The sequence below is a fragment of the Vidua chalybeata genome, chromosome 2, assembly GCF_026979565.1.
Source record: "Vidua chalybeata isolate OUT-0048 chromosome 2, bVidCha1 merged haplotype, whole genome shotgun sequence".
Lineage (NCBI taxonomy): Eukaryota > Metazoa > Chordata > Aves > Passeriformes > Viduidae > Vidua > Vidua chalybeata.
In genome coordinates, this window is record NC_071531.1 from 111,370,078 (window position 1) to 111,392,034 (window position 21,957).

Sequence of the window (21,957 nt, forward strand, 5' to 3'; positions counted from 1 at the left end):
CAGTGTCAGATTCATTTGGGGGAAGTTCTCCCCCAAAAACGCCCCGAAGGCAGCGAGGGCCGGCAGGCGGGCACCCAGACCGGTGCGAGTCTGGCGGGACTCCTGAGGGCGGAGCTAGGAGGATACTTGGAAGGGCTATCCCAGCTGCGCACTCAGAGCTCCTCTGGGCGGCGGGCTGCCTGTGCAGCACGGCCCCATCCATCGCGACCGGCCGCCACTCCGACACCGCGACACGGCAGTGCCCGCCCGGCCGCCCCCTCAGCGCTCGGGCGGGAACTCCAGCTCCCGTGGCCGCGCGGGGCGGGCGCGCCGCCATCTTGGGCCGGGCGGCGGGGCGGCCATGGCCGCGGGGCGGGCGGCGCTGGCGCTGTGGGCCGTGGCGGCCGCGCTGTGCCGCCTGCAGCCCGCCCTGGCGGCAGGTGAGCGGCGGGACGGCGGGCCGGCAGCGCGGGACGGGGCCGGCGGGCCGGGCGGGCGGCTCCCCCAGCGCCCCGGGCTGGAAGGCGCGCCCGACCCGCTGCCCGTTCCCCGCCTCACCACCCCGCCGCTTGTTCTGCCGGCGGATGGATCGAACCCTTTGGCTTTTCCTCCCTGTGTGTTTTAGATGCCAAGTGGAAAACGATAACTGGCCAAATTAAGAAAGCTGTGGAAGCCTATGAGCCGTGTGTAAAGGAAAATTGCAGCTGCCACCAAAGGTGAGAGACTGGTTTCCTTTCGACTGCGCAGGTGTCCGGACATAGCAGGGAATACTTTCGGCAGCCCTGGTGGATTGGGATAAGCCAGGGAATATTTTGGCCCAAAGGTGTCGCATCTGCAGCTGTGGGACCGCCGCTGGCCACACACCTTGTTACCCTCTGCGACTGAGCCAACACGGTGTGTTGGCATTTCATATAGACCACCCAATAAACCATACACATAGCTGGTGACACTTCTCTTAACGACCCACTTCTGCCCTCTCACTCAGTAGGGCTGGGGGGGTTTGATACCTTTAATCAGCATTTTTGTTTAAAGGAGGAAAATTTAATTTAGGATCCTTCTGCCTTTAGGATTAGGATTTCAGATGAAGAAACACAGATGCCCAACTTCAAGCCTCCTATTTAAAAGTATCGGATGTGCTCACTCATTTTGGGGTTTGAGTGCTGTATTGGCTTTTAAAATCAGATGAGTCATATTGAGCTACTGTTTGTACACTCTGTTTGGAGTTTTTGATATTCATTCCTCTTGAAATATTGATGAGGGAAGGTCTCTTCTAGCTGAGCTTTCCAGTCTTTCCTAAATTCCAATCCAGATACAGCCTAAAGACATATCCTAATCTTTAAACATACACCCCACCAGCTCCTGCCCATCTTTGGGCCAAACACCTCCCCAAGTGGTTACAACCTCCAAAAATCTGCTGCAGAACATGACAGGAAGTAGTAGCATGAAGTGAGGCTGTGAATATGCCATGGCACTGCAACTCTCTTCTCAAGCTCATCCTGTTTGCATCCCTACCACACTGCCCATGCTGTTGTGGTCAGACTATCTGCACAATGGCAATTCCTACATAGTTTTACTGCTCTCTGTCCAATTAGGAAATAGCAGAATTCTGCAAGTTGGAGGGGACCTCTTGAGATCATCAAGTCCAACCCCTCTGCTCAAGTAGGGTTGCCAGGACTGTGACCAGTCAGGTTTGGAATATCTCAACATTAATATGCCAAAGAAACTCTACAGCCTCTCTATGCAACCTGTACCAGTGTTTGACCACTCACGCAGTGGGATCGCCCTGGCAGTGTTTTCTTAAACTGAAACATTGATGCAGTGTCTACCTAAAAGCAAAGAATGTTTCCTTGGCTGTTACAATCTGACACTGTTTAACATGCTCCAAGCAGTTAGATCACAGGACTTTTAGACTAATTTTATATAAGTTGCATCCTCCTTCTGTGTTTTCTTATATTCATTAGGTTTGTGCTTCCATACTGTATTCCTGGAGCTCGCTGGTGGTGTGCAGAAGTCACAGGACATGTGCTGCATAGGCCTGTCCTCCTGGGCCAGCTTTCACTCACCCAGTGTTCCTGGGTGATGGTATTTCATGCAACTAGACTGTTACCTACATTTTTAATATCTACATGACATTGTGTGAGGAATTTAGTCTTGGTGTGCCCCATCATTTTTAGAGAGCCAGAGCACAAGGGTGAAGTGAGCTGGAGGGTTTTACCCAAAACATTCCAGGGTATATCAGGTACTTTTGTGAGACAGTGTCTAGAGGTGTCCTGTGCTGGGCTTTGTGTTCAGGCAAACAGCACATAGGTAAAAGTGTGAGTCTCTGGGGAACTTCCAAGTGACTTAAATTCTCACACCAGAGCTCCTAGAGCTAGAAGCCTGTTCTGCACACTGCAGTATTTAATGCACAGTATCCTCCCTGTGGTACATAATAATGGCTGATGGTTTTGTTTCAGTGTCTGGAAGCAGGACCTGGCTCCTTTTCGAGGTGGCATTTCCAGGGAGACCATGTCAGACGTGGTGAGCCGGAAGCTCGGGACCCACTACCAAATAATTAAAAACAAACTGTATCGTGAGCAGGACTGCATGTTCCCTGCAAGGTAAGAGCTGTGCAGAGGATTTGCTCTCCCTAGCTGGGACAGAAGAGTACTTCCAGCACTGCCAAGTTGGCAGTTATTGAGTACAATGATATTTCAGAGCAGGAGCCCAGAAAATAAACTATTAGGCTTATATGCATCAATAGGAAAGTGTCACTGTTGCACTACAGTGCACAAAGGGTTGGTTGGTTGTGGAATCCCAGAGAAATTCAGATCAGGGCAGATTTAATAGGATGTGTTGCCTCACTGGTGTCACTGCTGCTGTGGGACTTGGAGGCTGCTGTAGGCAGTTCCCAGTTTGCACCATGGTATGGCTTAGGCTCGCCATCTCTTCTGCCTTCCTGTGCAGAGGAAAGCCTGCAAGAGACTGCAGGAATCTGCCTCCTTATAGCTCTTTTGCCATGTGTCATTTCTCCACAGATGCAGTGGAGTTGAGCACTTCATTCTGGGGATCATCCACCGCCTCCCTGACATGGAAATGGTGATCAATGTGCGAGACTACCCCCAGGTTCCCAAGTGGATGAAACCCATTATCCCAGTCTTCTCCTTCAGCAAGGTACACACAGCTTTAAAAGATGAGCATTTCCAAGATGTGCATGGCCTTCTTTATCTTGGGAACATATTTTTGAGGATGGTTCTCTGCAGATTTTCTGTGTGTTGAAATTGCTTGCTCTTTCTTGCCCTTTGTTTCCTTTCGCTTCCAGTTTTCTGACAGACAGACCTGCAGATCAATTTGATAGATCAGCTTTCCCCCTCATTAGCTCCTCTTCCAGGTCAAAAAGTGTACCTCTGCTGAAGTGGAATGATACACACCTCGGTGGGATATGTGCCAGTATTCCTCCCATTTGCTACAATACCTCTGTTAAAAGTGTAGCCATAGTTTATCAACAATATTAAGGATTTTTGGTCATCTCAGTGGTCATACAGTAATCTCATTTAATGTGAATATTTTAGTCCTTTTTATGTGGTGCCACAGACGGGTGTTTTTATAATCTTGTCACCTTCTGTGGACCCTTTTCTCCTGGATTCCCTTTTCCACCTGCAAATGTGCACACATACGCAGAGGTGCACACATGCATGGAGACAACCGCTCTTTGCTTCTCTGTTCCCAGACTCAAGAGCCCTCCTGCATGTTTTCCATCCTCTCCCACTGTTAAACCTCACTGTAGCATAGTGCCTCATCCTTTTCAACAAAATGTTCTTACACCTCAAGCTTTGGCTAATCTTGCTTTGCCTTAGTGTATCCCTGTATGCTCAAATTCTGCACTTTCATGACAAATCCTATTCTTGGCTAAAGTCCAGCAGACAGTAAGATGCAAGGAGAAGCAATGAACACTTTGGTCTTGCTAGTTCAAACCCAGCTTTGTTTCTGCTAACTTGCATAAACAAGGTTTAGGTTACTCTGAACCTAAATCTTCAGCTCATGCAATCTGAACCATAGTATGATCCATAACTATTTCCTATTCCCCAGCAATCCTAAAATTATCTCTAGATTTTCAGCATAGGCAGTAACCATGTTCGCTGCTGGATGCAGCAGTAAAGCCAAACTGTCTTGCCCCTTGACCATTGAACAGCCTTAACTCTAGCCAGCAGAACCCAAGTTTTTGCAAAGCAGGTTGCAGTTTAATCTTTGCAGCTGTTTTCCTCATTCTGCCCCTGAGTGCCCTGCAAGAAACTCAGTTCTGCACTCACTGTTGTCCAGTCTATGAACTGTAACCTCATCCCTATCTTAACTGAAACCCGGTGACCCAGGCACAGCTCACATTTCAGCAGCCAGTGTTAGGAAGACTTCAGGGTGCTGATCCCATGTGTTTTCTAAAGCTGAAAGTATAAGAGATTGAAGTATTGTCCTGTTCTGCATCTCAGAAAGTTGATCATGGCGCTGTCATGGTCTCTAAGGAGTGCCTGGTTGTAGCAGGACTAGGAAGGTGGAGAAGCACACACTCATTCAAGCTGGAAGGGACCACACAAGGTCACCCAGTCTAGCACCTTTGCTCAGAGTAGGAACAGCTCTGGGCTGCATCCTGCTCAGATCTGAGCATCCCCGGGGACAGGGCATTCACAGAGTTTGACCTGTTGTCAGAATGAAAACACATTTCCCACTATCTAACTGGAATTTCTCCTCTTGTAATCAAAGCCTGCTGCCACTCATTCTGGCTCTGCACTACAGAAAAGAGTGTGCCTCCTCCCGAACTCTCCCATTAGGCAGTAGGAGATGTCATTTACATTCCCCCAAGCCTCTTCTTCCTGTGCACAGACAAACCCATTCCTCAGCCCCTGTTCATAAGTCATGTGCACTACCTTCCTAACTACCTCATTGGCCTTGGACTCTCCAGTATCTCCAGGTGACAGATAGCTAGATGGATAATTATGTAGGAAGTTTACTACTAGGGCAAGGAAGTTGCCTATAGTCTGGTTTCATGGAAGGGTTTAGTCTTAAGTGCTGGTCTTCCCTCTGATAATATATGGGGACTTAAGCAACCAAACAGGAGTGAGGAACTGGAATTCTTACGTGACCTGGATATTTGTTACAGTGCATTGTTAAGTGATCTCTGGGAAGTCTGGAATGAACTGAAGTGTTGGAAACCTTAATGTCAAAGTGTCTCTAAGTGCCTCTATCTCTGAGGAGGTAATAATACCTCCTGACTTATCATCAGAAGAAAACATTTGTAGCTACACATAGGCACAAACCTTTAGAAAGGTGAGTTGAGCTCAGGTCTTCTGCTATTTACTAATCAACTGCATCATGGATCTCTTTTGCTGTTTTCTACATAAAAGTCCTGTATCATCACACAGCAAGACAAAGCCTTTTAAAAATCATTGAAGCATTTCAGCATCAAGCTGTCTTCATATGAACCCTGCCCAGGGAGGTTGTGGAGTCTCCCACTCTGGAGACCCAGAATCCACCTGGATGTGTTTCTGTGTAACCTGCTCTGGGTGACCTTGCCATGGCAGGGAGGTTGGACTGGATGATCTCCAGAGGTCCCTTCCAACCTTAATAATTCTGTGACTCTGTAAGCCCAGCAAATGGTATCTCCAAAGCTCTTTTGGCCTCTTTTGGACACATAATGGAGAAAGCCAACAGAGCTCCTAGCAGGAACATTTACTGGTGGGCTCAGTCAGTAAACCAAAGTAGATATTACTCTCATTCTTGCATTACTCTCCTTTTTCTCAAGACATCTGAATACAATGATATCATGTATCCTGCCTGGACATTTTGGGAAGGAGGACCAGCTGTTTGGCCAATTTACCCAACAGGTTTAGGGCGCTGGGACCTCATGAGAGAGGACCTCAGAAGGTATGTTTTGGAAATGGTTTTGTATGGGGGGAGGTGTCATGGAAGAAAAAAACCCATCTTGCACTGGGCCACTGTTGATGTCTAAGACCATAAGTCTATTGGCCTGTGATCTGTCCTGCTGTCTCACATTAACTACCTACAGCCTAATTGCTGTATGGGAATTCTCCATGGAAACCTTGCATGATGTCACTGGAAGTTATAATTAGCTCCTCTGTTTGCAACCCTTTAGTAAGGAATGCAGAGGACAAACTATGCACATCCTTCATGCTGTCAGGGCCAGATTACTATCAGGTTAGGGGAGAGCAGGTTTGTCAATAAAGTAGCAGTTATCTTTTGCCTGCAGAAATTTCCCGACATACAGAAATATTTTTCTTTCTTTTCAACTACCTCTCTAGGAACTGTGTTTTTTCCACTGCAGGGATGATCCAGGATGTTTGTATAAGCTACTGGAAGGCTAAAGGAAAGCCTTCTTTAGATCTGCTTTTACTTGGGTATCATTGTGCAATAGAAAAACCTGGAATCATTCCTAGAAATCAAGAGTCACTACTGGGCTAAACAGAAGACATATCTGGCTGGGAGTCTTCCTTTTGGCAGGATCTTTTGATTTATTAGCAGAGTAAGGGGCTGCTTCCAATGGAGAGTGACAAACCAAGTGTGCAACAGTGAGTGAACACAGAAACAAAATAGCAAAAACCACTTCTATGTATTTGACATCCAAATGCAAGGTTGAATCACTCTTCAAAATCTGAAGATCCACGTGATTATTCATAGCTAAAGCTTAACGTGTTGTAGTGTAATGGAGATGCAAAGCTCATCCTTGTGTTTTCACTGTAAGGAGAAGCAAAGCTTGACCTGCACAGGTAGATCAGCTTGGGGGTCAGGACCTGCATGTTCCACCAGGTACAGAAGAAAAATATGGCAGAGTTCCCCTGAGAAGTAGTGAGGCAGGTGACTGCACTGGCAGAAAAAAACCCTGGCTGAACAGCTATTTTGAAGGACTTGATTTGGTTTAAAATGAAAGTGATTAATAAAAACAATGAACCGTTGTATTTTAAGTGCAAAACACTAGGTGTGGTTTTTGTTTCTCGATTGGTAGTTTTTGTTTTGTAGTGGGAAATGACTGATTAGAAACTCTGTAGTCATTTTTTCACTATCCATATTCAGTGAACTACAGCAAAATAAAACCACAGCACAAGAAGTGGATTAGGTAAATTTTTAATACCCTTCAAGGTTTGGTAGGGAGCTGTGTATAATACATTGTTTTGTCTGAAAGGTGTTCTGGAAAGTAGCCTATATTATGTTGCCTTAAACACAATATTTACAGGAAAACCTGTTTCATTGGACCTGGCTGAGAGTTCTTTTATGCTATAATGGAGAAAGTGATTTCCATCAAAAATGAAGAATAGAAAAAGACATCATGCTGTGAAAGCTGATGAGAGTGTTGTTTCATGGTTATATTAAATCATTTATTGCCATGTATAAAAAATATTTTCAGATCTGCAGAAAAATGGCCATGGAAGAAAAAAATCTCTAAGGGATATTTCCGAGGATCCAGGTGAGCTTTTTTTTCCTGCAACAGAAGATTTTACCAACAGGGGCTGTGACAGCTCTCTGTATGTAGAAATTTCCATGTCTCCTAGACCTAAACCCTAATTAAGTGTACCAAAAGTAAGGAAAGTGAGACATGTTGTACAACATTGCACTATTAGTTATTCTCCACAAGAGCTGCCATTTGCAACTAGTTTATTATAATCACCTAATATGGGAAACAGAAGTCGTGACGGATTTGCCACATTATTTCTTAATGACTAAAACTGTCACCTCAGGAGCCCGCTTGTTTTGTTCTCTGAAGGGAACTGCAGGTGCTTGATACAAATTTAAAGATTTAATATTGCTGTTCATACATCCTGCCAATGTGAATGCTTTATTTGCTGTGCAAGTGCTCCACACTGAATGAAAAGTATTCTGGCCTTAAGTTACCTGAGTGGTGGGAGATAAGAGAAGTTTTTTTTTGGCCTCTCTCCAGTGACAGTTTAAAACAATGCTAAACCCCACACTTTGTTTCTTCCCCTTCCCCAGTAGGGAAGGATTTGGTGGCTTACCAGGTAGGCTCAGCAGGTGATGAGAAATGTCTCTCAGGGATGTCATCACCTTGTTTATCAGCAGTGTTTTAAAGTCCTGTCAGAGGGATCACTGCTGAAGATACTGAGCATCTCTTAACTCTCTCTGACTAAGGTGGGAGTCAGAGCATTTAGCACCCTTCAGGATAAAGAAAGCAGGATTTGTCCTGGGAATTGTTTAAATAATACTGTTAAATATGTAGTCAGTCAAATAATTTTGGTACCCGTAACTTATTCTCTTCTGTTAATATAGCCTTGGACAGAAATACACTGTGGTACACACTTCATAATGTTCTGGGGGCACACAGGGAGGTCAGCTTCAGAAAGAAGCAGTGCCTCAAGTCCTGTAGTCTGTTAGCTGTGTTGAGTCATGGGGATTGGCAATTAGTGACAGCATTTCTTTTTCAGAACAAGCCCTGAGAGAGATCCCCTCATCCTGCTGTCCCGAGAAAACCCGGAACTTGTTGACGCTGAGTACACTAAAAACCAGGCTTGGAAATCTGAAAAGGTGTGTGGGTGTTTGTCTGTCTTCTGAGTGTGAAGGCCAGAAAAGGTGGCATTGCAAGATGGCTTTGATGGGAGACAAACATCTTGTTGGAGAGTTGTGGGTGATCCTTCAGAGTGGGAGAGGTTTGTAGTTCCCTTGATGGCTGCACCTCTCTGACAGATGAAAGGAAGGAGTCTCTAGAGCCTGGCAGGCCAAACACTTTTCTTCCTTCCACGCTTGTTGTTCAAGGAAAGGAGAACACATAAGAAAATGAATCTCTGCCAATCTCCTCCTCTCCCACAACAACAAAATTGGCCAACCCTTCCCCTTCTGTCTCTGAGCTGCCTCTCTGGCATTGTCAGTCTTCTAGACTTTTTCTGTTTTCTCCATTTCTTGATCCCATTGTGGATAACTTTCTGATAACTGTTGCTGATAACTTTTTAGTTTCTTACTTAGTCTACAGTCCAGCTCTCTCCAGACAGTCTTGGCTAATCCAGTTACACTTGGCTTCACACAGTCCATTGTCCCAAGCTGTTTTCCACTCTGTAGCTGCCAACAAAACATTATCATTTAATGTGTTTGTGCTGGCATTCACTTACAGGCAGTGTGTAATTTACTGAGCTTTTTTTCATGTTTGAAGGGCTGGGAATTCTTTATAATCCTTCTAACAGCCCACCAGAGAAGGTTTTCTCAGAAGTGGGAATGGAAGGTTTTGACACATCACCTTTGTTTCTAACTGAGAAGGAAAACAAGTTAAATCATCATTTGAAGCTTACTGTTTTGTTTTGGTTTTAAATTCTCTTTATTTTAAGGATACCTTAGGAAAGCCTCCTGCAAAGGAAATTCCACTGGTTGATCACTGCAAATACAAGTAAGAGTTTTGATTAGTAAAGCTGTTCAAGGGCTGTGGGTTAGTCTTTCCTTGCATGGTGTAGGGTCTCCTTTTATTTTAAGGTCTAATTCAACAACCAGCTTCACGGAGATATGAAAGCTTGTGAGCAAATATAAGACAGCTGAAAATTTGGGAGCTTAGCATGACAAGTGCTGCCACTGGGTGTATGTAGTAAAAGAGAGAACCTAAAATCTGATTGAGCAGACCTAGTATTAATTCATACTTTTTATGTTGTTTAGGAGAATGTGGTTATGATTTACAAAGGTTTTTATTCTTTAACTACTTAATGAGTTTTTTTTTTGGTGTAACACTCTCACAGGTTTCTATGTACAATATAAGCTCTTAGTGTGTATGCACTTGTGTGTAATATGTTTTTTCTTTTTCTTCTGCTAGTTGTCATTCTGCCAGCCAGAATCTGCTGATATAAGAGCTCAGTCATTTGGCTGAATCTGTGTTTTTGTGCAAATGTGATTGACTTGTCTCATTTTGTATTTCACTAGACTGTAGCACAGATTTCTCCCTTCTGTTACACATACACTGCCCAACTCTGATGCTCCCCAGCCCATCATATGGTGTAGGCTGAGACCTTCTCACACACTTTTGTTGTAGCTCAGGGTGGTAGGGTCAACACGAACTTTTGTCTGCTCCTTTCAGTGTAGGTGTTACAGTAGGCTGGCTTGGCTGAGGTCATGGATGGTGGGAGCTGTGTCTGGAATTGGGCAAAGGCATTTGCTTGCTTCCAGACCATCATTCTTGTTGCATCTCTACATGTATTTGTTGAGTTCCTAACACAGTGAAGCTCCTCGTCCCTGCCTTGAGATCCTAGGTAGTACAAAGGATGCAAAGTAATCTCAGATTTACTCCTTGTTATTTACTGCTGTGCTAAGTTTAGCTGTAATTCCCATCTTGCCCTAAATATATATAATATATAAGCTCCACCCAAAATAGCTTAATTAAAGGAAGAACTCTCTTCCCCCAGCTCAAAATGTTTAACTTCAAAGATCAGTTATATGTTCTGGGGAGGTTTACCCGTAGGAAAAACAGCTTTCCATATAATTGGAGAAATGTGGGTTTGATAAAGAAAACAAGTAAGCAAACAAACATCCCTATGAGATACAGTTTGCTAAGAAAAATAGCCGCTTGCCACAGTCAAGCCCACTTTTCTAACTTGGCAGAAAATACTGAAAACAAAATTGTGGATTCTTTGTTATCTGCGAAGTCCATCTGTTGTGTGCTGGCCCATTTAACCTCCTGTGGTTGCATTCCCAAGTTAATATGAAACAATTACATCCAGATTAAAGCAGAATCACAGAGGAAAAAATAACCTGAGATAGATGTGGCAAAGCAAAATGATGAACAGAAAAAGCTTCACTGCAAGGCAAGAGAGAATTGGAAAAGATTTCCTTGTGGTTGACAAAGCCTCTGGGTGACCCCATAGGGTCACAGAATCCATATTGTGATCTTCCATGCTTTGCTGGCAATTGTCCACAAGGCCTCATTGGTTTGTCACAGGCAGGTGCCTTTATCAGAGGTAAAGCCTCACACCTTGAATTTCCCACTGAGTTTTGACAACAGAAACTCACCCAGCACACCCTTAACTTCAGCTCACCTTTCCTGTGAGCAGCTTCAAAAAAAAAATATATAAATGCCTTTCCTCTGTTTTAGTGACTGGTGTGCTGCTCAGCTGCTGCCTGTCAGGGAAGGTTCATTGCTGCTTGGAGGCCAGCACACCTTAGTGCATTTCCTCACACAAGATGTGTCACCTCTTTGCTCCTCCTTTTAAAGGTACCTGTTTAATTTCCGGGGAGTGGCGGCCAGTTTCCGCTTGAAGCACCTTTTCCTGTGCGGCTCACTTGTCTTTCATGTCGGAGAGGAGTGGTTGGAGTTCTTCTACCCGCAGCTGAAGCCTTGGGTCCACTACATCCCGGTGCGGTCAGACCTCTCTGATGTCAGGTGTGGGGCCTGAGGCCACTCCATGGAGCATTCCATACCACAGGAAAGCCTTTGGGAAGGTGGGATGGTTTGTGTTAGGCCATGAAGTGCCTCCACTCTGAGGCATCAGGCAAAGATTCTTGGGGGTCATGGTCTTTTCTCTTCATCACTACTCTCAGAGAATCCTTTGCTGATATTACTTGGGGAGTACAGTTTCACTGGAGTAAGTCTTTCACTCTCACTGAAATCAGCAGGCACTAGACACTTAAATTTGCAAGTGGGCAGCAGAGATAAGGGGGACGAAGAACTTATCAGTGGGCCAAAAATGTGTTAGCTCCCAGATTTCAGGATGTTGTCCAGAACTGATGTGAAACAATCAAGAAGAGAAGTTGCTTCTGTGCTCTGAGGTGAGCAACATCTTCACTCACTTGTAGACTCTTAACCTCACTCTCCCCAACAATTTAGCTAAGGGGTGATGTTCTCCACTGAGCCAGTTGTTTCATAGCTTTTTTTGTGCATGTCTTCATTTTAGGGAGCTCTTGCAGTTTGTAAAGGAAAACGATGCCGTAGCACAAGAAATTTCAGAGAGGTAAGCAGTATGTCCTTCCTGGCTATTAGGCAGTCTTCTTTCAAAACGTTGTCTTACACAGCTTTTGAAGGGGTTGCCCATCAAAGACAACCCAGTATTAGCAGGGTGCAGTATAACTGATCTTCTGCAAGAACAGCAGGAGGGCTGGAACAGTGATAGCAGAGGGAAGCAGAGAGCAGGATGCTGTGCTTAGCTCTTTGGTTCACATGTGACCCATGTCAGGAACCCCATGGAAAGCTGGCACAGGTTGGGAGCTTTTGTCTCAATATGAGACAAGCTGGCTCCTGGGAGCTGTGTCTGCACTGTAAACATTATCTGGCTGCTCTGAAGCAGCATGCATCAGTGCTGCTCTAGCTGCATGTGATAAGTGAAATCTGATATTTATTGTCCCAGATAGCAAATACCATCCTGAGGATAGCAAAAGCACTGCAGCCATCAGAGCTGTGAGCATGAATGAAAATTGTAAAATTAAAACAGACGGTACAGAGCAGTGTGTGTTGTTTCTCATTTGAAACAAGGAAGTGTGAAAGTTGATACACATCCAAACCAAAACTAATGACTCTTGTAGGAACTAGAAAACAGTCCTGACTGTGACTTGTGTGTCTCTAGGGGACGTCAGTTCATCACTGAACACTTGGAGATGGAGGACATCTCTTGCTACTGGGAGCATCTGCTGTCTGAATATTCCCAAATTTTGACTTACAAAGTGAAAAGGAGGAAGAGCTACAGCGAGATCACTTCTGCACAGCTGAAAACAGAACTGTAGAGACTTCTCTGTTTTTCTCTTTGGTCACTATGGAAATCTGAAGATCAGTATTAACTTATTTCTTGCTCTCTCAGACTTACCTTTCACAGAAGAACTACAGAGAACAGCAGTAGGCTGACTTGGACATTGCTTCCAGGCACTGGGACCTGGTTATATTGTCACCACAAGAATGCTGAGCAGCATATTGGATTAAGGCTATTTAATGGGGTTGTCAGTCATGCCTAGAGGAGGGATGTTAGCATTTAGTACTTAGTTACTACCTGTCTCAAAATGATCCTAAATCCCATTCAGTCGATGAGAAGCCTTACCGGACTTTTTACCAGAGGTCATGGCAAAGGACACAGACTGTGAGCTGCACTCAGCTAGTAAATACTTGCCCCTTTGTTTGGCAATGTTTTCTCAGCTGGGTGATAGCACTTGGGATATTAGGTGTTCTCTGACAGAAGCAGGTACTGGGATTTGGGGGTATATACCTTTCTGGATAGCTTAGAGTTTATCTTTATGTCAGGTTTTAGAGGTTGATGGTAAGGTTTTGACATGCCCTTGGAGGATAACTGATCCTTGCAGAGTTACCCTACCTACCTCAGAGGGGATCAGCATATGGTGGTGATGGGGCCATCATCAGTGATGTACCTGGCAACTGAGACAGAGATTCATCCTCCAGCAGATGAGCTGGGTGCCTGCACAACAGAGCCCCTGTTAAGGATCTCTCACCAGCTGCCTGGCCAGACATGCTGGGATGTCATCCTTAGGAACCCAGAGAAAGTATTCACAGAGGTAGATTCAGCACTTCCTTTTTCCAAAAGTGCACAGTCTGCTCTGATCTCCTTCTGTAATCTTTCTAGGATTATTGTGAGGGTTTTTTTGTTTGGTTTTTTTTTTTTGTTTTGTTTTTTTGGTTTTTTTTTTTTTTTTTTTTTTGAGACTAGTAATACATCTGCTCACTTCAGTTGTTGCTTTTCTTCCCCACAGCTGTGCCACTTCTTTTTTCATCTCCTTCAGCCTGGTTGAGGGAATGTCTTCAGTCACACAGTAGCAGCTACTGCTCACATTACCCATTTTGAGTTCGTCACAGGCTGCTTGTGCTCACTGTCTTTATGCCCACCACAGCCTCTTGGCTAAGAAGGACTGCAATTCCTGAAATGCTCTGTGCCCCCTAAGGTGAGAGTCTGGGAGGCAGCAGCATCTTCTCTGGCACCCAGACAGGAAGAGTGTGGGGTGGCAGGAGGGACACAGGAGCCTCCCAGGGGAGCCTCCTTGTTGGTAAAGCAGCCTCAAGGCTGAGAGGGAAGCACATTATAATGGAAGAGGATGATAGCAACAGCTCTCAGGCCCTCTGCAGTCAGTGTGTATCAGGGAAGAAGGAAACTGCATGGAACAGTAACATTTAAGTGCATGTGTGCCCTCACAGAGGCCTTGCAGCCCTGGTACAGGGACACAGCAGCTGGCCCTATTGATCAAGTGCTGGTTGCTGGGGCAGTGTGTTGGTTTTGGGACCAGTGCTGGGGTTATCCCATCCAGCAAAGGAAACAGAATGGGGCATTAAAAGAACCCGGTTTCCCCAGGAAAACTGTGCCAGAGTGGAAAGGGTTTTCTGGTTTTCTATTTTTAGCCAACGGAGAGATAGCACTCCAAGAAACTGAACAGCTCTGTATGATATTTTAAAACTATTTGTAATGAAGGGCTTTTTGGAATAAAACAAAAAATAATGAAGTTTTGCTGGATGTATGTTTCTTCATCAGAAGAGTAATAAGAGGTCTGCAGAGCCCCAGCTTTTCCACCCGTAGATCTTGCAATGAGACTTGATTGTTGCAGCTTAGGTGGCCCTTGGCCAAAGTGATGGTTCTTCAGGAGTGGTGGAGGAATCCCGGGAATTCAAGTCCCATGGGTTAAAATATGCACAGGCTCGGTGGGAAGGGCCAGGCACCTCCCCTGGCCGGGAGCTTTCACTGCTTTGGTGAAAGGAGGAATTCACAACAGAGAAAGTTGTTTTAGGGAAGGCAACGAGCCCCATGAGCACCATCTCGCCGCGCAGGATTTGCCTCTTACCGGCTTCAAAGCCCGGGGGCTGCTCCCATTCTATCCTATGCAAACCGGGCATCACAGCCCGCAAAACTCAGCTCCTCTCTCGCGGGGGGAACAAACCCGGCCCTGCACAAACGGGCAAATATTTGGAGTCATTACTCGGTAATGAACGCAGAGCCGAGCCGTTCCGAACCGGGCCGAGCGGTTCCGAGCCGCTCCGCGCCGTGCCCCGCCGGGGCGCAGGGGGCGCTGTCGCGGCCGTGCGGTGCCGCCGGCTCGGCCATGGCGGAGCTCCCCGGTGCTCCGGCGGGCTTCGGCCGCCCCGCGCCGCTGCCGCAGACGGGCTGGGAGCGGCTCAGCGAGCTCTGGCGGCGAGAGTGAGCGCCGGGACGGGGTGGGATGGGCCGGGTGGGTCCGGGTCTTGTGCCGACCCCGCGCCCATCGCTGCCCTTGCCTTGCAGCGAGCAGCAGCAGTTGCCGGAGGAGACGGTGAACATCGCCAAGTCGGCGTTCACGGCGGGCGTGGTGGGCTGGCTGTACGGGGGGCTGCCCGCCTTCGTCAGCGCCCGCAAGGCCTTCGTGGAGAGCAGCCACGGCGAGATGTTCCAGAGCCGCGCCGAAGCCGTGGTACGGGCCCCGGGGGCTGCGCTGGGCACCCGCGAGGCCTCGGCCTTGGGGAGGCGCCGGGCGTGGAAGTTGCCCTGGGAGGCGCGGATTGGGAGGAGGAGGCCGGCTGGCCTCGTGTTGGTGGGACTCGTGTGTTTGCCCCGTTCTGGGACAAAAAGTGTGCTGGGAGTGTGTCAGTGCGTGCAGGGCAGCTGCTGCGGGAATTAGCGGCTCCCCGTTACCCAGACTGCGCGCGGTGAGCTTCAGAAAAGTGTCCTTCGTTACAGGGAAGGTTGGTAACAAAAGTTTAGCGTTCTGTTAAGCGGCTGATTAATACGTCTCGAAAAAGGCTTTCTGCTTTTAAGTTTTAGTGTGCTGACAGGAGACTTCACAGTATCAAACTGGCATTGTACTCTTGTCTTATTAATGCGAGTCGTTTTTAGACCATTTAAAATTCTTTTAGAACAACAGCACAACAAAGAACATTTGTGACATTTTATAGATGTATTTGAACTTCTAGGTGTTTGTTATTCAATTAAAGTGTTGGTTACGTGGATTATGAGGAAGAAAACGTATTTAAAAATCTGCCTGATGTAAATTTTGTATTACTTACCATTAGATTTGGCCTCTGATGTGATGACCTGCAAATTACCACTGCCTGGCTTCACTCTGGTGACTGTGGTGTATCTGAACCCAGGCTAAGCACCTACACCACAAACACTGGAAGAGAAAATTTATTTACTTTCATGGTATTAACTGCAACATTTTTAATTTTTGTGAAGCCTCTGTTTACCACTTATTTCAAAAAACCTCTTCTTTTCAAACTTTTAAGTCCCAGTGTTAAACTGCAGAGCTCGATGGTATCTTAACATTTAATGTAGATGGTTATTATTTACTTACTATTATTTATTGATGGTTATGATTTATTAATACTTATGAACTCATAATAATGAAATAGTTTCTAGTTTTCCTCCCTTCTCCTCTGCTCCTGTCCTGTCCTCGAAGAGCCCTCCCAGTCCACCCAGATGTGTTTCAGCAGCAGGGTTAGAAAGACCAGTTGACATTCCGAACTGGAACTGATTCTTGGTTTTCCCATTGGTGGCTGGGAGCAGCTTTTCCTCCAAAGGTGTCTGGCTTGATCAGAGTTGGGGTACCAGTCGCAAGGGACATCAGTGCCCTGACCTGGCCTGCTGGGTGCTGGCAGGAGGAGGGGGCTGTGAGCTGTGACACGTCCTCTCTGTCCCCTCAGCAATCCGCACACCGCGCTGGTCTCCGGAGCTTCATCCGCTACGGCTGGCGCTGGAGCTGGAGGGTCGCGGCTTTCGCCACGATGTTCAAGTGAGTGTTCCCTGCTGGCAGGGGCAGCAGAGCTGCCCTGTGCTGGTGCTTGTCCTTGCCAGCAGTGCCCACAGCTGTGGCCATTGATTGAGGCTCCTGGTGTTGCCTTGACCCGAGTCTGGTTGATCAGGCAGGAGCATGAAGAAGGTTTAACCTTTTAGAATTGCCCCAGGATTCTCATCTTCTAATGAATCAACACAAACCCTAAATGTGGAAAAGCCCTGTTTGTACATCTGTTACTGAGTTGAATATTGTTCTTTCTTGACAGCTGCTTTCTGCTTTTCCTTCATCTCTTTTTGTGCTTTTTTTCTGAGAGAGTGTTAAAGTGTGTTGGCAGTTTTTGGAAGTGCTTTCTAACCCACACTGATTTTTGTCCTTTCTGCTATGTCTCATTACTCGTGGTTTGTATAAGCTGGTGGTACTCACAATTGTCACTACTCCTACTTTGTATACACTGGTGTAACTCACAATTCTTTGTTCTTGTACTCAGACACTTGCAGGGGATTGTCTTGTACTTGAGCAGTTGCTGAATATCAGATCTACCACTTCTATGTACCTGTTTAGGCCTTCAGATTTTTCCTACACACACAAAACCAATGCAGAGAGTGTTCTGCTTCCCTGATTTTCTTTCTTGGGTGTTTCAGTGCATTTCTGGCAATAGAATGTCAAACTATGCATGATCTTCTGAGCAAAGCCCTTTTAAACTAGAAATATCTCCTTCCCTGTTGTTCAAACTAGTAAATTTATAAATTTAAACCTGCATTGACTCTCTTCTGTTTAATTTCTCCTTCTGCTTTTAAGATCCCATAATATTGACTGGCATTATTTTATATTTCTGTCTCCCTAATTTTTTTGTTCCTTTCTGAATTTCTTCCTCACTGTCTCTTGGTGTCTGTGTACTAAACCTTTTAGTTTAATATCTGTTTTTAGGCTTAGTTAGCATGCTGTTTGCTTTCTCTCCTGGAGCTTTTGATTTCTTTGGGTTTTCTGGATTTCTTTGGATTTGACATGTAACCTCGTCGTCTTCCACCAGGTGTCTCCCCTGCAGTCAGATCAGCCCCTTTTTCACCAGCCCTTTGGAAAAGGTTCTGAACGAAGCTATTTGGTGCTCAACATCTTTTCTGTAAAGCCCAAGTTGAAAGTTCTGTCCTGCAGTTGTGAAAACTCTAGGTTTCACAAATAAAACCCAAATTGTTTGGGTTTATCTGTGTTGGGAAGGAGAGGAGGATCGCTGTTGGCTTGTCAGTGTCACGCAGGAGGCTGGGGAGTGTGGCTGCTGAACTGAGAACAGAGTGTTTTGGGGCTTAGCTGATGTTTAGGAGGAGTTGGTTTACCTACTCCAGAGGGAAATCTGATGCCACAAGAGTAGGTGACCCTGCTGATGTCAGGAGTGTGACTTAGGCTGTTGTACTGGGGACTGTTCACAAGGCAGGATCTTACTGACACATGGATCAGCTTCTGGGCTAAATGTCCTACATCAGGACTGGCTGACTGATGGGACCTTTTCATTGCTCAAATTCTTTTCTCCTTGACTGTATTACTTGTTCCTAGGCACTAGAACAGGTAGTTCAGAGAAGCTGTGGCTGCCCCATCCCTGGAGGGATGAATGGAGCTCTGAGCAACCTCGTCCAGTGGAAACGTGCCCCTGCCTGCAGTGAGGGCTTGGAACTCCATGATCTTTAACATCACTTCCAACCTAAACCATTCTGATTTTTTAATTCTATATGATAGGAAAGAAAAATCTTTGATTAAAAAAAAAGAAAGAGTATCTCAGATCCAGTTCAGGAACTCTGTTATTCCCTGGCCTGTGTCTGTGCAGCTGCCCCCAGTAAAGTCACAGAAGTCATGGCTGGAGTGTGTTTGCTCTGAACAGATGGGCAACCAGGCAGTTAGAGGCAACCTGAGGGCTGGCTTAATAAAATCCAGCTTTATTTCAGGCTGTGTTTTGCTACCTCTTTTTTTTCCATGTGCAACTGCCGACTTCTGTGCCTTGCCTTTGCAGCGTGGTGAGCACGGGCCTGTCTGCGTACCGCGATAAAACCACCATCAGTAATTTTGCTGCAGCAGGAGGTAAGAGTGCTGTAACCTTGTGTGCTTCTCTTTGTTAGCAAGGGTTGTAGCAGAAAAGCATAAGCAAGTATCCACATCTCTTGGGATTGAGCAGCTTCTTTGCTCTTGGGTTTTGCTTCGTGTTCCACTGACTTTGCTGCCTTGTTTGCCTGCTGCGTGCCTTTGTTTGTAACAGAGATTTGTAACAGAGATGCACTGCTGAAACCATTGGGGAGTTTTGTGGTTATCAGTTCATCTTCAAGATATTTGCTGGAGTATTTTGGGAGAAAAATGCTTCTGTGGGGTAAAGGCAACACTTGGTGCATAACCTGTTTGCATAAGCACCTATTTAACAGGGAAAGCATTTTTTATTTCCACTCTTGGTAACAAGTCAGCACACTGTTTATAGGCTGCCCTTTTCATGCTAAGTTTTGCATGCCCACTTTTGGCAACAGGGCTTTGGGTAAGTGATCTGCTTGTTCAGTTTTACAGGCTTTATTGCCCTTACAGTTGGATACACTTTTTACTGATCCTTTCTGCCTTACATGGCAGCTACTATTATTAGCTGTTGTTGAACTGAAAAAAGGGTGAGGGAGATCATGCTCCAGCCTAGGGAGAGCTTGATTTTACTTTCATAGATACATCTATGATACAGGAAAAACTTTGGCAGTTTTTCTGAAGCAGACAGGACTTGGTGCAGTGTTTCAGTTCAGAGACCATGGTGACTGTGTGGTGAAGGTCTGTCCCACTGGCCATGGCACTTGGTTTCTGCTCTGTTAAAAGCAGATGTCAGCTCATGAAGAAGAGAAATGCAACAAAGCAACTTCCTATGTTGGTGTGAGATGTCTGTGGCAGGGCTGTTTCTAGTTTCAATGGGTTTGTTCTTTTTTTAGCCTTCACAGGAGCCCTGTTCAGAATGCACTTGGGCCTGCAGGGCCTGGTGGGTGGCATCGTGTTTGGAACGGCGTTCGGGTGAGTTGTGACTGCTGCACACACCGAGCCTGGAATCACAGGTGGGGCTACAGGAGCTTCCCTTCCTCTCTTGCCCTGAGGGATTTTCTGTATCCCTCATGATGATCACTTTTCTTCCAACCTTTAAACTGTTTTTCTTTTCTTCTTTGTTTCTTGTTTTGTGTTTTGCTGCTCCCTCAGTAGTGAGAGCTCAGTGCTTTCAGGAGACCATCTTATTTGCTGCTGTTTGCTTATTAGAGGGAACAACATAGGCTCCACCAAAGCTAAAATGGGAAGTAGCAGCCATTAGGAAACACTGAGGGAGTAGATGCATGGCTGGGCTGTAAGGTGACATGTGTCTAGTGTGTGTCTTGCAGTCATGATTCTCCTGAAGTCCCCTGGGGCATGGAGGATCCCAAGGTTCTGTCTCAGAGGCTCTGTGCTTCTAGACAATGACCTCTAACTCAGAAGAAATCTGACTCTTCAAGCAGGACTGGGATTTCTTCTCAAAGTTCTGACCTGTAAATATCCTCACAAGTGAATCTGAGGATCCTACCTGAAAAAGAGAATGAGCTTTATTAGTGCTGCTTGGCACCATCAGGATGGTGTCAACTGTGAGCATGCCTGGAAGCAGCCTAGGGAGCTTTACCATGAAAACACAAGTACTTCCAGAACTGGATGGAAGCTGAGCAGGGGTGTCACTGTCTGAGATATGGTTTAGGTGTTCTATGGGGTCTTCATTGGGCACCATAAATCCTTCCACTCCTTTGTCCTGTGTGTGCCTGTCAATGAGTAAATTCAAAATATGTTATCACTGGGGCTCCAGTGAGTCACAGCTGAAGAGAGGCTGTGTTGGTGGGTGACAGTAGAACAGGAGTACCTTAGTCTGTGGTGTCATGTGAGTTTTGGGCCCCTGCATGCTCCTTCTACAGATTCCAGTAAGTTATTGCTGTTGTGTGTCCCCTGGGTGACTGGTGACTTCTCTGCTTCCTCCTTCAGGGTTCCTGCAGGAGGCCTCCTAATGGCCATGTATGGCTTGGCTGGTGAGACCTTGCAGGAGAAGAGGAGTCGTGAGCGCCGGGAGCTGTACGAGCAGAAGCTGGCAGAGTGGTGAGGAACAGCTCTGTCCCTTCCAGTCGTGGACTAGGAGGGTGTCTGGGCCTGTGGGTTCAAACATTTAGAGAAACCATGACACACCAGGTTTTCTAAACTTCAGTTCTTCTCTTGGTTGTTGGTGTTGTTCACATACCAGTCTTAGAAATGCTGATTTAGTCTTCCCAGTCTTTCCTTCATTGCTGCTTTCTTTCCATCCCTATTAAAGAGAGGAAAGAAGGAAGATAGCTGGAGGCTTGTGGGAAAAAAGGCCATGACACTGGTCATGTGAATTACTGAAACTTACTCAATAGTTCTAGAAGAAATTTTCAAGAGCTTGGATTCTGCAGTCATGTCTCTGTCAGGAGAATACAGGCATAAAATTGCTTTGTACTCTCTCTTCTCTCCTTAGGCAATCCAGGCTCAGTATGACTGAAATCTTAGGCCAAACAGAAAGCAATGCCCAGGGAAGACCAGAGATGGAGAGAGCAAGAGAACTGAAGAGCTACTGAGTCTTCCCCAAGATCTCTGTTGTAAGAAGCTACGTAGCATTTTGATCCTGCTTGTAAAAGCCTTCAGTTGAGGGTTCATGCAAGTTGTCTGTGAATGCACTGAAAACCTGTTTTGCTGAAAACATTGTTCAGGGGTGGATATCACTGCACAAAGAGCTTGGAAGGGCCAAACCTGTTCTGAGAAGGTGGAAATACAGACTTTAATGACCAGGAAGTGTCACGTAGCTTTGGGAGGAAGTGAGGGTTCCAGAGCCTCATCTAGAGCCCGTTTCACTGCTGAAAATGTCCAAACCACCAGTGATGTAGAAATACTCAAGGTAAAGGAGCCTATGAATGGTTTGTGTGCTAAAGGTGCCCTGAATCCAAAAGTTAATTATGCCCTGGTGAAAGCTGCTCTTCAGACAGTGCCTGAAGAACTTGCTGATGGTGGTTTCTTGCTTGGCTCCTACAGTACTTGGGGTATTTTGCCGTCAGTGTGGAAGAAGGGTGGAGGAGCTGGGAGTTACAGGGAAATACTCTGAAAAAGGCATGTTTTGGGTTCTTCAATAGAGGCCTGAGGGTGCCACAGAAAACATGACTTCTTTCTGGTGGTGATGGGGAAGCCTTGGTGCTGGGGACAGTTTTAACAATAAGAAGGCCTCTAATTTCATTTGCAAGTTGGAAATCGGGATGACGTTTGGGGGAAATGTAGTTCAAGACACTCAATAAAGCCATCCAGCAGTGG

At 46.0% G+C, this 21,957-nt stretch overlaps 2 protein-coding genes across 2 annotated transcripts; both read left to right on the forward strand.

Annotated features, from left to right (window-relative positions):
- Positions 1-334: 334 nt before the first annotated feature.
- On the forward strand, positions 335-14,373 carry POGLUT1 (protein O-glucosyltransferase 1). Its single transcript, XM_053935088.1, has 11 exons — positions 335-419; positions 605-695; positions 2,436-2,579; positions 2,997-3,132; positions 5,753-5,874; positions 7,370-7,429; positions 8,403-8,502; positions 9,294-9,352; positions 11,159-11,326; positions 11,838-11,894; positions 12,504-14,373. Exons 1-11 carry the CDS (start codon positions 341-343, stop codon positions 12,658-12,660), a joined length of 1,173 nt encoding a protein of 390 aa, XP_053791063.1. The 5' UTR covers positions 335-340; the 3' UTR covers positions 12,661-14,373.
- A 100-nt stretch (positions 14,374-14,473) lies between these two features.
- Positions 14,474-21,957, forward strand: TIMMDC1 (translocase of inner mitochondrial membrane domain containing 1). Its single transcript, XM_053935089.1, has 7 exons — positions 14,474-15,062; positions 15,147-15,312; positions 16,541-16,629; positions 18,632-18,699; positions 19,572-19,650; positions 20,629-20,739; positions 21,134-21,957. The coding sequence occupies exons 1-7, from the start codon at positions 14,851-14,853 to the stop codon at positions 21,231-21,233; spliced, it is 825 nt and encodes a 274-aa protein (XP_053791064.1). The 5' UTR covers positions 14,474-14,850; the 3' UTR covers positions 21,234-21,957.